General features: G+C 44.7%; 1 protein-coding gene across 1 annotated transcript; it reads right to left on the reverse strand.

Annotated features, from left to right (window-relative positions):
- Positions 1-364: 364 nt before the first annotated feature.
- Positions 365-14,713, reverse strand: espl1 (extra spindle pole bodies like 1, separase). The gene is made up of 32 exons (XM_027007861.2): positions 14,649-14,713; positions 13,666-13,765; positions 13,273-13,578; positions 12,310-13,056; positions 12,145-12,234; positions 11,916-12,027; positions 11,659-11,786; positions 11,362-11,555; positions 10,853-11,095; positions 10,568-10,712; positions 10,133-10,298; positions 9,845-9,984; positions 9,564-9,698; positions 9,336-9,452; positions 8,524-8,692; positions 8,292-8,420; positions 8,002-8,158; positions 7,805-7,914; positions 6,183-7,441; positions 5,688-6,057; positions 5,386-5,538; positions 4,764-4,977; positions 4,156-4,349; positions 3,894-4,021; positions 3,680-3,802; positions 3,272-3,415; positions 2,469-2,633; positions 2,045-2,149; positions 1,837-1,952; positions 1,662-1,745; positions 1,316-1,480; positions 365-993 (listed from the first exon to the last, which is right to left on the reverse strand). The coding sequence occupies exons 2-32, from the start codon at positions 13,744-13,746 to the stop codon at positions 792-794; spliced, it is 6,591 nt and encodes a 2,196-aa protein (XP_026863662.2). The 5' UTR covers positions 13,747-13,765; positions 14,649-14,713; the 3' UTR covers positions 365-791.
- Positions 14,714-15,344: the final 631 nt, after the last annotated feature.

A 15,344-nucleotide genomic window follows, 5' to 3' on the forward strand; every position in this document is an offset into this window, starting at 1 on the left:
CGTTGGGTTGTCTGTAATTGTGTGCTCTCTGAAGGTGGACCAGAATCAAAACTAATAGCAGAAATGGAAAATGTAGTGCCTTCTAAATTCAGTGTCATTCATTAAATACAAAAAGTGCAGCAAATGAAATAGCCAGACAAGTTAATCATTGTTATATATGCAAAATAGCTGGAATCACAGAAAATGGTATTTGTAAAACAGCAAAGAATGCAGACCACAGCTAAAGAAGCAGTGTGACAAAATGTCATTAAGCCCATTTTCCAACTTCATTAATCACTATACCAAAATCATCTGTGCTATTGTCCTTTAGGCCAATATATACACACAAAGTTCAAAGAACATGATGCAAATAAATAATCTGGGGGAAAAAGTTTAATTTTGGTCAATTACACTCAAACTATGTTCCAAAATGCTGTAAAACTAATGTAATTTATAAATAAATAAAATTGCAAATCCTTTTAATCACGCATGGATTTAATATAAATTACATGTTTGTAATACCATAGTTTAAAATCTTAGGAACAGCTCAAGTTAAAAGCAAAAGCACAATTTTCCAAAACAAAAATTAAAGTTTACACAAATTAAAACAGCATGAATCCAAATGCCTAAAATTTTTTAAAAAAGTTAAGGAACACAAAGCTTGAACTATTAATTGCCAAACTATGGAAGACTCATGTCCAAGGACTGGAGGTTTTCACCTCCGCTAAAGGTGATGTTACCTCACTTCACTTGGAAAATAAAAGTTTTATTTACAAGTGATCACTGTAAAATCAGGACATATAGCCATTGTCCTACTGCACATGTACAGGCAGACCATATGCAATTGGTGCAGCTCCAATTATGTGCTTGAGGTGTGTGGCATCACGGGATTTGACAAGGTGATGGAACAGTGAGGACCCTGAGCCACTAGAAAGCCAGGACTGCAAGAGGGCAGAAGTGAAGCGATCTATATCACGATCCGTCACATCCCACAGATTCCCCAACACCAATGGACTATAAAAGATATACAGAAAATTATTTTTCCAGCGCATTTTCAACACATCTAAATTTTTAATGATTAATTATTTAATTAACAAGCTCTTTGTGAGGTTTAAGAGTTAATCAATTGACAATTGAATTATGTTTATCAGGCAGTATCTGAGATATGTAACGATACAATTCCTCGATAGATATCGGAAAGAAAACATTTGAAATTGGAAATTTAACTTAAAAGCATAATAAATCGTTGAGGTGCTTGCTGCATGTGCTATAGAGACGTTTCTTGAATTCGACTACTCCCGACTGACAGTAATGATGGCCCTTATACATCTCTTACCATCCGGCGATGAGGTAGCTGAGGACAATGCCATTTCCCTCGAGGCAGCCCTGCATGCTGAGTGCAGCACTGCTACACCCAAAAAGCAGAACCACTGCTCGCACTCGCCCTCGCTGCAGCCTCTGGGCATCCAGGAAGCGCACCCCTGCGCCATGTCCCACATAGCTTCATCCGCCCCCCCCCAAAAAAAAAAAGAAAAAAAAAAAAAAAAGGACGGGACACGCACACAGACACAGATAGAGAGAGAGAGGGATAAAAGAATGAACAGGAGCTGGGCATGAGTTGTGTTTGTGGTCTATGTGGAGAAAACAGGCATTTTTAGGTGAAGTAATGTACAAAGTCTCACATGTACAAGTCTTTTGTGGATATAGCCTCCTGCAGCTGATCAGGATCGGGAGGAGCGCCACATACCCCCTGCCAGGCCGGTTCACTGAACAGTCAGACAAAATGAACATTAAATGAGGCAGACGCATAGTGAGGCCAGACAGCATGGGCAGGGTATGCGTGCACATGCAACAAACCTAGTAAACCAGTCTCTGAAGCGCTTTTCAGTCTCAGGTAGGTTTCTGTCTGGGTTCAGAACAAAATAAACCTGCTTAGGATCTACACCACATGACTGCACAGAGTCAGGATCCACCTGAGACAGAGAGAGAAACTCAGGTCAGACATTTAACCCAGTAAAGGCGTTTGCATGTGTATGTATGTTTGTGCGTGCGTGCGTGCATGTACTTCTTGGAGATGACTGTGTCCCAGTACAGAATGTAGTGAAGGCATACGAGTGACGGAACGAGGCTTCAAACAAGGGATGTTCTCCCATGGCAACCTCTGAAGGTACTGCACAATCACACACACCCAAAACTATTTTAAGCACATATGCAGAGAACCCCTTCTGTGCTTGTTCCAGCAGTATTGCATGTGATCTGGTATAGTGGTCTGGTTTCTGGGCTTCACTTGCAGAAAGTGAAGTTAACAGAAATGCATAAAATGTAGTAAACACAAGCCGTTAAACGATTGCATTTAAATTTCAGATTTTAAGTTAGAATCTTTATCCTTATGTTGCTAATATCAGTAGTGTAGCAAATATACACACGCTCACATAATGCACGGTTTATTTCTTTATATTACATATTGCTGACAAAGGTGCATAACTTACCTTGTCTAAAATTAAGACTGTGTGTCCTTTAGGCTCCTCTCTCCCTCTCAGTTCAGACACACCCTTCTGTAGCACCTTCAGGAAGTCACCTTCCAGCAGACATACTCCCTTAGCCAGAGACTGCAGGTCTGAGAGGGCAAGTAGTGGAGCCGCAGACAGAACCATCTAAGAAAGAAATATTAACATATGATAAAGAAAATTATGTACAACTCAAATTATATGTGATTTGATTGGACCAATATAGGGCATAACAGCACAGGTACTTAACTATACTTGTATCACTGCTTTACAAGGTTCTATTAACTGTTAATGACATGAACAATTATAGATTGTAACAAACTGCCATTAACTCATCAGAATCAAACATCGAAGTGATCCAATCGGCTCTTATTTTCACTGGTTGCAAAATAGAAATACAGATAAAAGTAGATGAGTAACAGGACGAGAGAGAGAGAGAAAGACACAGAGAGAGAGAGAGAGAGAGAGAGATCTATGCAAGTATAACATGTCAGGCAAAAGATACAGTACAGTGAATCATGTTTCAGCTGTGTGAATGGCTGCTACCTTAGAAGTGGCAAGAGTCTCACATTAAGGTTGCCTTTGTTTAGGGTACAGGCATCAAGTCATGACTACTCATCTTTACTCATTTGTTTTTGGAGTATTTATTTTTTTTTATTAGTGGTTATGCAAAACACCAAGTTTAAATAGGTGTTAGGTTTCAAGGCTACACATCATCCTTCAACTTCATACATTGCAGTGCAGGCTAGCCTGAGCCAGGTCTACACGCTCAGACCAACACACACCTTTAACATGTCAACAGTGATCTTTGTTCCTGTTAGTAGGGGTTCAAGGCATTTCAGTTGAACCAAAAGCTCAGGATCAGAGGTCAAGGGGAGCAGTAAAGCTCGCCATACTCCTAAAGCCTCTTCCATCTTGTCAATCAGTTTCTGAAAACAAGAGAAACACAGACTGTTTAAATGTTCTGCAAATGACCACAAGCTCATAGCATGCCTAGTTACCAACCTAGATAAAACAGAGGCAGGCCCATTTAAGAACCTCCTCTAAATGACTAAACGCAGAGACCGGAATAAATGGTAAAACTTCAAGCTTAGTTTTCCAAAACACACACCTCCTTAATCCCCTTTAGACATCCTACCATCAGCCTTCCACTGGACCCTGCCGTAGCCACGATGATGCCCCCCAACCCTCACCTGCACGCGAGTGTCCAAGGCCTTCCTGCCCTCCCACCACTGCACTTTGTCCGCCACGCCGCTCACTTGCTTTTGCCCCTGCAGGACTGCTTCCATCTCCTCCAGCAGTGCAGCCATCGAGCACTAAAAGGTCAGAGAAAGGTCGCCAAAACGCATCAAGCTGAGCCCATTAGCAGCTGCAGCGGAAACATATTTCCAAGACCTCCACTCATACATGCGTGTGTGCGGTTGGGATCCTTATGGTAATGGGGGCAGAGTCACACTCCAGTCGTGTAAGAAGGATGGTGTTGCCAACCTCACCAGGACATACGCCCACAAGAGAAAGTAGGCACACGGTCACACCTGCACAGGAGAACTCATTCCAGTAAATCATATACTCATTAAGAAACTAGCTGCATTCATTTAGCCACAAGACTAAGGAAGAGGGCATGTGAGGGCAGATGACTATTGTTCATGGTTTGTAGTGCGTTTGGTACCTGCTGGCAGGTCTCCGAGCTGCCGTGTGAACTCCTGGCAGTGCGTTTGAGGGAACTGTGTTGGCTGGATGGAAGTAAAGGAGTAGATGTTCTCGAGTGCAGTTAGTGTCTTTGCTTGGGACTGTGTGGAAGACTCCTCCAGACTCAGAGCACTCAGACTCGTTGCTATGTCACCTCCAGACTTCTTCAGCTTCCTGAAAAAGGGAGCGGCCTTACAACAAAGCTGAGGCAAGCAGTAATCGCACCAGAAATTCTGCACACAGCAGGACCGGATGGCATCAGATGTCTCAGGTCTATATACAGTAGTAGTTACAGAAAATGGAATAACCATTACCAAAACAGCATTATGTTGCACACTGCACAGCCCACAAAAAGGAGCCCCAAATGTGAGTGAAGGGACAATGTCAAATGCAGGAGTAAAGGACATCATTCTGGTTCAATCCAACATGGTAAGATATTCAAATAAATGTGCGCTTTGTATACAGAAATACCCAAAACGTAAATGGTAAACCAACAATGAAAGAAAACACCACTCTCCTTAGTTTATAAAGCAGCTTTCATAAGCAGTCATAACTGTCACTAGTACTCTGAGGATGCGAGCGACATACCTAAGCCGATTAGCAAGGTGCCGGGTCATCTGATGGCGAGTAGACACTCCGAGTGACTGAGCGTGAAGCATTGCCGTGGTGATGGGATCAGAAAGGCCCAGTAACTGAACCAGTAATGAGCACACATGAGGATAGAGGGAGGGGCTCGGAAAATGATGTAGGAGGAGCCAAGAGGAGGACAGGAGTGACTTGACCACATCTAGAGAGAGCTCACCTACACACACAGACACACAGACGTTAAAATTGTCATGAGAACTGAATTCTGGCACATTAATAGACCCTGAAATATTCTGTATCTTAGAATACACTTCAGAACAAGAAATATCTCAGAAGAAATGATGCTAGACAATACAATGCTTTCCAAGTTAAATCACATTGTGCTGGTCAGTAAGAGCTGGCTAGGTGAAAATGACATAATTCAGACAGCACATCAAAAATTCAGTCCTCACTGAGATCAAGGCACAGTAACTGGACTGGTTAATAGATATGGCTTTACTAAGCTAAGCTTTGCATACATTTGGTGCCCAATAAGCCAGTGTGTGCACAATAAACACAGTGCGGTGTTGTTTGGGTGCAGCAGACTTTGCTCATTTCCTTTCTGGAGTGAATTAATAAGTCTTACCTGGTGCCACGTGTGTGTGGGGTAGTGGAGTATGCATGCCTAAGCCCGGCTGCACCGAGCTCCTCAACTCATTCACATGATCTCTGCTCAGATCTGCTCCCAAGTCTCTCCTCAGGACCTCAAAATCAGCAACAGGGCCACCTGTTGGACTGCCTGCACAAAAAAACAAAATAAAAACAAAAACAAACAAACAAAAACAAAAACCCACATTAAAATTTTTTTTTTTTAAAAGCACAGACTATTAAGCTAAAGGTCAATTACACACAGCTCTTTAATTTAGTCTTAATCCATTTCTCACACACCACTTAGCGTCTCAGACTCCTGAAGGTCCTCCAGGCTGACATCTAGACCATCTTCATCCTCATCCTCTTTGATCATCCTCATTCTCTCTGGTTGGTCGAGGTCCTTGGAGCTCGGACCTCTTCTGGGCCGTTGCCGCCGGGACCGGGTTTGCGTGGACACACTTGTTTCATCCTCAGAGGAGGGGCCGCTGGTGCAGAGGGCCGTGCTTTGCTTACTGACCCTTGTTCTTCTGGGTGCCACGGCTTCCTCAGAGACTTTACAGGCTGGTTTGGGTGCTGAACGGGTTTTACATGAGACAGAGCCCTTTGTTTCTGACTCCATCACAGCAGGGGGAGCCGTCTCACCATCACTCTCATCACTAAAGTCAACCTGATACAAAAAAAAAAGACAGACAAGTGTATAAAAGGATTGAAGGTTAATTTAATTTCATCAGTATTCAGTCAGTTGTCAAAGGGGGAGAAGCATGGAAGGTATGCAAATTGCACTTCCCAAACCTTAAATCGTGAGCGCTTGGTCCGTTTGGGTGCAGCTGGAACATCTACTGTATTTTCCTGTTGAGGAGAAGAGTCTTTAAACACCTGGAAGGAGCCCTTTGAAGCAACCTTTGTCCTTGCAGGTCTGCGGCTGCCAGGCATGGCCTTGGAGACTGGTATTGGGGTGGAGATATCAGGCACCTCACTGGTGAAGTCAAATGCACTCAGGTCCCCAGCTAGGAGGGCAGGAGTTACCAAGGATGTAGATTTGGGGCGGGGGGTCCTGGTTGCCCGGGGCGTTTTAAATTCCATGCCATGTTTTGCATTACTGATTTTAGGCACGGAGTCCTTGGCTTTCTTTGAGGAAGCAGCAGACACTTCTTTGGTCTTCTTAGTAGAGTGCTCTTTGGAGGCCACTCTGTTGCCATCAGGGAGGTTCTTAGCAGATGTCCCCACTGCTGGGAGAAGTTTGTCATTGCTGGAGCACTTTGGATGGGTCTGTTCTGTTCTAGGTTTGGACTGCTTTTTGACCTTGGGAGCAGCTGTTGTCAGTGGTGGGGTCCAGCCCCACACGGAGGAGAAGAGATCATCAGAGCTGCACTGCCGTTTCCCAGTTAGGGCCAGGAGGCAGGCCTCTGCCTTAGCCCTGAGAAGGGCCGCCCTAAGAGGGGCCAGCTCTGGATACATGGCCCCTTTAGGTTCCACAGCCTCTAGCCCTGCCTCAATCTCCTCCCACAGGGCAGCAGCCTTGCCCTTCTCCTCTGCCCCACAGCGAAGCTGCATCAGCACCGAGCCCAGATGTGCCCTGCCAAGCTCAGCCTTCAGCAGGGACGGGGTGGGACCAGCTAGCCCTTTAGTGGACAGGAGGGTAGCCAGGTGGACGCGTAGCTTAACGGTAACGCTACGACAACGCAGCTTGGCGAAGTAGCGTAGTCTATGGGAGTTTGGTGACTCGTCATGGAGGTGTGCCTGTGCCAGGGCCCAGCGGACGGCCACGCGGCCCAGGCTGGGCTCACTGCAGCAGGCACAAGAACAGCCCTCGCCGTGGGTCAGGCAGGCTAGCATGCGCTGCCGCTTGGGCTTCAGAGGGGGTGACGCTTCCTGGCCTAGCTCAGACAGTGCTTCCACGGGCTCCCGGCCCAGCGCACGACAACTCAGGAGGCCGCGGAGGTCTTCCTCCTCATCCTCAGGAGCCAGGGTGGCAGAGGTCTGAGCAGCTGGTCGGCCTTTGCGAGGTTTTATTTTGAGCTCAGATTTCTGCTGCTGCTGATCGCCAAGGTCTGTGAAAGAGAGAGATGAAGAGGTTGGGGGGGGGGGGGGAGTATTTTAGAAAATTTTACCTTTAAACTTAGCGATTCCAATTCAACCTTTAAAACCATTTTTCTTTTTTAAAAGTATACATCATCTTAGTGTAAGCTATTGTTTATCTAGGACTCTCTTACCTGGTTTTATATTTATCCTTATAGTGTAAAACAAAATCCAAAACCAACCTGCTTTCATATGGTTAATAATACTGTATAGTCATAATTCCCAAGTTGCTAATACCAGTATATACATACACACACACAGTTATCCTAAATCTACACACTTCAGCTCTAAGCAATGACGTTTACTGTTATTTATATTATTTGCACTTTGCTTACCTGTGCAAAGATCCAGCAGGTTTCTGACCTGTTCCAAATCTAAAGCACTGACTTCACTTGCTCCTTTCATCAACTCCAGCTCAGCCTTCATCACCAACATGTCAGCACAGCTACACACACACACAATCCTCACAATTATTCCATCAAGTACCTCTTGACCACTCTCTCTCACATATATGCAGGAGTGTGGGACTTACTGGGTGAAGGTGTGTAGCTTAGTGGCAAGTTTAAGAGCCTCCAAGCACTGGGCCTTGGCCTCATGAGCTGCCCCAGCACTACTCCTCACACACACCACCCTCTCAGAGCACAGCAACACCTCACTTAGTAACAGCCATTTAAACAGCACACTGTCCCCTACAGAGCCAGGCAGATGCAGGTAGAAAAACGTTCATGTAGCCACAAAATCAAAGACGCCAAGCACTACATATTTCACGTTTGATTGTCTTGTGTATGAAGTTACTGAAGAAAAGAAGTGTATGTCTTTTACCTTGGTCGACAAAGCGAGTGTCCACGTTGTGACCAGGTGCTCCATAAAAGCCATTTCCCAACAACATCATCACCAGACTGCACAGCAACTTCAGCGCTTCATACTGGGCCGTGTCTGGAGTCTTCACACCTACAGCCCGCACACATGAATTCATATTTATAAACTTGTTACAATTACCCCAATAACAGCAAGTACCCTTCATGTCTTTGACCACGTCGCAGAGGGTGTGTACCATGCTGGACGATGGTTTGGCGCAGGTTTGGCGGGAGAGTGCTTGTTTCCAGACTGAGGTAGATGCTGGCTGTCTGTAGTGCTCGAGCTTTTAGCATGTACCAGCTCTTAGAGTGATGCTGTGCTGTCTCTTTTAAGACATCACACAGGCTGGACAAACCATGCTCTACCTGAGAGAGAGAGAGAGAGAGAGAGAGAGAGAGAGAGAGAGAGAGAGAGAGAGAGAGAGAGAGAGAGAGAGAGAGAGAGAGAGAGAGAGAGAGAGAGAGAGAGAGAGAGAGAGAGAGAGAGAGAGAGAGAGAGAGAGAGAGAGAGAGAGAATCTTCTGAGAGAAGCTAATTTCAGCTCTTCAGGTCTCTGTTAGAGGAGAGCCCAAACTAATCTATGCATCTATCTATTGTTAAGATGTCCTAAGATTTTGTTCGAGTACCAGCTTGAAATGACGTGTGGGCATTGGTAGCCCAGAGGTTAAGTTACTTGACTTGTAATTGGTAGGTTGTGGGTTCGAGGCCCACCACTGCCAAGTTGCCACTGTTTGGTCCCTGAGCAAAGCCCTTATCCCTCAATTGCTCAAGTTGTACTCAGTCATAATTGTAAGTTGTTTTGGATAAAAGCGTCAGCTAAATGCTGTAAATATGTCACAGCAGAAGGACTTTAGCTGTCCCCTTCTCCGGTTGGTCAATATTATCTTAAAAAGCGGGCGAATTACTGCTATTGAGTAATACTGAGATGAATCTGGACTCATTTGATATAAATGCAAGACATTTACACATTTAAAAATGAAATGCTTGGGGGTGTGCGCGTACGCATTACCTCTCCTAGAGAGTAGCAGAGATGAGCTCTCAGCAGTCTGGTTGTAACTGACATGATAGTGATGCCCTCAGAGTCTGCTTCTCCAGCCAAGGACTGCTCTGCCTGCTCCAGCTGCAACTGATCGCACGCGCGCGCACACACACAAAATCAGTACTGTCCCATGGAAAACAATATTGCTGGACAATACAAAGAAAATCATTATTCCTTGTGTAATTATCCACCAGGTACCTGAGCAAGCTGGGGAGATCCCAAGTCCAGCAGGAGTTTGGCAGAGTGGCAGAGCGCACTGGCACTATTCTGGCCATCACCGAGGAGTTGGAGCAGAGTCGCAGCCAGCTGATAGCTCTGCAGAGCCCTCAGTGGCTAGGACAGCAGAGGCAGAAACGGCACAACGGACAAACGGTTTAGAGATGACTTCTGCCACCCAAGCATGGCCTGGAGCTCCTGCTTGATTAGAAAACCCACACCAGCTGTAATCTCACCCTGGGGGGCAGTGCAGGTGTACTCACCTTGGCCATCAGTGAGTAGAGGGCAGCCATCAGCAAGATGGAGGAGGCAGTGCTTTTGGGATCTCTCACTGCAGGCATCGATCCCTCCTTCAGCAATGCCTCCCAGAGAGATAAACATCTATCCAAAGGCTCACAATGTTCTAAAACACACACACACACACACATTTTACATTCCACATCTACTTTTAAACAAAAATGGGATCACACAGAATTTAGTGTTGCCAGCATTAGGCTTCCATTCACCATGCTTGTGAAAGGTTTAGTGCAGGGTGTGTGGGCGTTCCTTACTATTGTGCTCTGCCAGGTTGAAGCGGAGTCCGTCATACACCAGCTGACTCTCCTGGAGTTTCTGTTTGTCTTCATAATCCAGATCATTGGTGGGAACCGGCTCCAAACTCCCACCGCACTTACTGCCCTCCTGCACTGCACGTAGACGCTTCTCTATATCAAGCGCCTGGCACAAAATATGTAATATTAATAATAATAATAATAATAATAATAATAATAAATACCCCTACACCACACACGCTTATATCAGTCAACAGTATCCCATCACTAGGAACACTAGCTGTGGTAATATTCAAATTCTCTGAACAGTTAAAATATATATATGAAGCAACATGACAATGTTAATTACTTCCCTTACCCCAAAAATAGAGGGTGGATTTACACTCTTGAAGACATATGATTACTAAACCATAACTCATACGTTGCAGCACTGACCTCCTGGAGGTGAGCTTCGAGTGTGCAGATGAAGAGCCAGAGAGAGGTGTGTGCCTTTTCATCCTTCAGTCTATCAGCATTGTCAGCTGTCTCTGGCTCCTCCTCCAACAAGCGCAGAGCCTCATGGGTAAAATCAACTGCAGTGCTGAGCAACACAAAAATGTTAGTTTTAAAAAAGGTAATGCAATTTAATTGTTAATGACACTAAAAGACTGTCTTAATACGTTGCCTTGTGAATGCATGCAAAGTGGACATTAATGGGTGTATACGTCAACATGGACATACCAGTCAATTTGCTGACTGAAGTCCTGATAACACACCACCTGTGCCATCTCACACAGGTATGAGGCACGCCTAAGTGTGTGTGTGCTGTCTTCATGACAGATATCCAGGAGGTCACAGAGAGTGTTATAGCGTTCCTGTGCCGTGTCACCAGCCTGTTCTTTATATATACGCAGCTCCTCCTCCAGCAGACACACCATCACCTCCTCATCCACAGGTGATGCTCCCAAACCATCACGCAGTGTCCTGACAAAGGAGGACAGCACTAGGGGAGGTCTAGTATTACACAGAACCTAGCTTCATTTCATACTAAATAAACCTTAAAAAGGTTGCCCCCCCCCCCCCCCCAAACACAAGATTTCACTTAACCTATAGTTTCAAAGGAACAAACATTTCATCAGTTATAGAAATTTAACAACCAAACTTTACATCAGTAATAAACATTACTGTGGCAACATTCTACTGTTGCAGTTTCTCAGTGGATACACTTTGAGCATGCATGTTCACATTACCTGAGGCGCGCGTCTTCTTCTCCTGCACGTGCAGCATCACACTTGGTTTTGACCCACAGCGAGACTGGCTCCGCAAGGTGATCTAGGACCCGTACGCCTAGAACCTGAATCCATCGCACCACCCAGTCTAGAGCCCTCTCCAGCTGGGCTGCCCGACGACTGCAATGCACAACCAGCATGAAGCAGCGGTTCACCTAAACGAACACACATACACACACCTTGAACACCCTGCAACAGGGAGCAAGAGGTCAAGTTAGAAGACCAGATCCCGTGAGCACATGTGGGGACAAAACTTACTCTGTCCACAGGGAGAGAGGCAGGGCAGTCCTTATTCAATTCCTGACATACAATCTCAGCCAGTCCAAATGCTTCCTTATACAATTTCCTGTTAAATAACTCATACACTACATTATTCACCGCACACACTAGCATGAGAGAGAGAGAGAGAGATGTATAGTTATCAGTGATTATTTTAATAATATTTTGTGCTTATATGTACATTAGAAGGAAAAACGGTTTGATTAAATGTATAGTTAATGGTTATTATGATTTACCTGATTTGAGTAAGAAGCTGTCATTTGACAATTTGCGTAGTTCATTCATCATACATCCTAACGTTGCCTGGCAGTATAACATAACTCTGTTGAGAGAATTACCAAGTGATTCCTAGAAAACCGAAGTGTGCAGCCAGACACAAAAAAAAGGAAAACAAACACAGACTTTAGTTTATGAATCATCATAATGCACTTAATCCTTGCAGTGTATAAGGTAGGTGAGCATTACTTGTGAGCTACGAAGGCTGTCGTAGGTGCTCATGAAGCCCTGGTACAGACTGAAGCACAGTGAATACTGCAGCTGCTGCGAGAACGAACTCTGGAAATCACAAACAGAAAGGTAAAAACAGAAAGGCACCAGCATCAGAATTCACCCAGATGTTAATAGACATACCTGCTGCTGTTTCAGCAAAAGCTCCTGATATTCCTCCAAGAAAGAAAAACAGGCCAGCAATGAAGTCCCACCCATCCCTTTTGCTTGCCCCATCTCTGTTGCCCAGAGGACCAACTGACACGCCTCCAGTATGATACAGCCTGCATCTCCCAAAGCAGCAGGCAGCCCTCTCAGGACACGTGCACAGTCTGTGAAAATCTTGCTGCATTCCTCCCCAGAGCTAAGGGCACAGTGCAGCTGCACTGCCCTACTGATGAGGCCTAGAGGTGGGCATAGAACGTCGCTGATCCGCTGAGCCATCTCCAGAGCGCTATCCACCAGCAGCGTGGCCTCGGCCCACAGCCTGCTCTTACACAGGAGCCTGCACATCTTTAACACCACCTGACACCTCACAGCCAGCAAGGGCAGAGGCAACTTGGAGTCCCCAATAGCATGCTCACCAAGTGAGGGGCCAAGGAAACACGCCCGCAGCTCAGAGAGTAAAAACACGCCATCGTCCTGGGACAAGCCCCCGCAGGCTTGCGCATACTCGCCTACCGCCTCCTCCACAAACAGAGGCACCTTGGACAGGGAGGATGGTGGGGTGGCCGTGTCCTCCAGCAGCCGGAAGAGCAGAGCCTGTAGCTGCCAATGGAGTCGCTCTCTGGGAGGCAGGCTGGAGGCCCGAGAGCCACAAGAACCTGAAAGCAGGAGACTGTTCCATAGCACTGCAAAACAGTTCCGCACCAGAACACGGAAGTCTTCAGCCTGCCGACAGAAACATCTCAGAATGAATATTAAAAGATGCACCAAGCATCTCTGAACATCCATACTGTTTTAAGAAAAGCTCATGCATAAGTGTAATCTCTATGCATATATTCAGTTTAGAATATGACCATAAGGCTACTAAACTGTAGTAAAAGTGAATGATGCATGAAATAACGCCCTATTATTTGTCTCAAGAGAGCTAAGCCATTTCTGTACCTCTGTCGATGAGCCCTGTAGTTTGACATACATGATTTCCCCAAGTCGGCTAGCAGGACCATGAGCTCCTTGAGTAACCAACTTCTGCAGGATGTGGAAGATTATTTTCTCCAGATAAAAGGGGCAGCCCTGTGTCCTGGGCTCTGTGATCAGCCCGTAGCCCTGCACGGCTAGCTCTACGAGATCCACCAAACACTCTAAATGCTCCAGCTCCAAGGCTCCAGCACCAAGCCGCTGGTTGCATGCTCGAATGATACGATCACACACCGTCCGGCCCCATTGGCCGAGGCCATCAACTACATGTTTCTATAGTAAAGCAGATATGAGTACAACTCACATTGAAGTACAGTGCATCTGAGAAAATGACAGGGACAGTTAAGGTTTTTTTCTTACCTTCAACTCATCGTGAAGAACCACTGTGTCTTTAAGACACAATATTCGTTGAAGGTAGTCATCTGTTTTTAGACATTTCATTCTCCTCTCAGTGTTTTTTCTGTAAATGTAAATTGCTTGGTTAGCTATGTAATGAGGGAATGAGCTTAGTATTAGCCGTCAAAAGCTCACAGCGAGTGGTCCAGATGTGAACATAACTTTTATAATAATTAAAAATATTGAGTGGTACCAAAGCAGTAACACGTTGCAATCTGAACGTAAAACGATTGTCAGCACGGTCATACCCACACTAATAGTTTTGACGAACGAAACAAAAGCCTAATGATCAATGAAGTTCATGCATTGCTTCTGTGCCTGCAATCTGTACGCGTTGTTCGTGATCAAGTGTACAAAGAGATAATCAAATGTGCGACAAAGGCTTTATGCATCCTCCGCGTTGATATTTCCAAGTGAACAACAATATACGAGTAAGTTGTTAATTTCAACTTAAAGATAAGATATAAAGGACTGAAATGTCTTGCATAAATATCTGTGCAGGTTTGTACCCATGACAAGTATTTCAAACACATTCACAGGACGCCTGTAATATTGCTAGAAACCACTCAAGACAGCGGTTAGCTAATTTGTCTTTTTGCTAACTCTAGCTAGTATTAACCAAGTCTATGGGTCTCGCTCGCAATTCAGAACGTAGTTATCTAATAACGTTAACTAGCTAGCTAGCCTGCTAGTAATATGACGCTAGTAGCTAAGGTTGCCCAAGCGTTTGAGTATCTTATATTGTAGCCTATCATGCTAGTTGCATGCCGGTGAAAATGTACAGGAACAAGCGGTAGTTGGCTTTCTCAATGAAAAACAGCAAGCCAGCTAGCTACCTTAGCTAAGTTTGAGAATTTAGCTATCTTAGGCTATCTAACCTAGGTTAGTTAGCTAACTAGTTACCTAGGAGTCAAGTTTAGCTACGTTTATAACTTTTGATCACTCACCACGATCCAGAGAAATAACATTTGCTATACAAAAATGATTTATATAACGCTAGGTGGTTTAGCTGCCTTATTCAATTATGACTACACTGTCGGCAAGGTTTCCTCCAAGTCGATGTGGATGTTGTATTTTAAATGACAATCTAGAATCAGAACGTGGCGTCGCGCACTTATTCAAAATAGCGCATGGCCTATCGGGAAATTGCCAAGTGTATTATGGGTATTGTAGTATGGAACGCGTTTGAGCTTTACTATTAAATCAGCTCAGATAATATTACTAACACTATTAACAGCTCAGATAATCCTTGTACACTGGCGTTAACTGGAATTTGGGGCTACCAGTAATCAGTAATCACTGCATATCTTTAATTGGACTCTCCCTCTGCATTGCTCCTTTTTTTGTATGGGAGTTCACATACAATTGCACAGTGTAGTAACACGTACCATAGAAAATACAACAAGATTTGTAAGACATTAAGTGTATTGTTATTCTGTGCAATAACCATAAATATAAAAATAAGATTCCTCCATTCATCGGAAAAGTAGGTCAACTCACTGGAACAGTACACAGAATGTTCTCAAGCATGCTAGAACAAGACCAAAAACATGTACCAAACTTCACACATCATCAGAAATATATAACCATTTTTTAACAAAAGAAAGCACAGAAATTAGTTAAATGTATAACTCAAAAGAAAG

This window comes from Electrophorus electricus, chromosome 3, assembly GCF_013358815.1.
Source record: "Electrophorus electricus isolate fEleEle1 chromosome 3, fEleEle1.pri, whole genome shotgun sequence".
NCBI lineage: Eukaryota > Metazoa > Chordata > Actinopteri > Gymnotiformes > Gymnotidae > Electrophorus > Electrophorus electricus.

What these genes read in the sequence shown, in the direction of transcription:
- espl1 (XM_027007861.2), bottom strand. Translation starts at nt 13,746, where the DNA reads ATGAAATGTCTAAAAACAGATGACTACCTTCAACGAATATTGTGTCTT. An exon ending in GAAGAAGACGCGCGCCTCAG is followed by an intron (nt 11,096 to 11,361) that starts GTAATGTGAACA and finishes CTCCTTTGTCAG; the next exon opens with GACACTGCGTGATGGTTTGG. An exon ending in TCTGCTACTCTCTAGGAGAG is followed by an intron (nt 8,693 to 9,335) that starts GTAATGCGTACG and finishes TCTCTCTCTCAG; the next exon opens with GTAGAGCATGGTTTGTCCAG.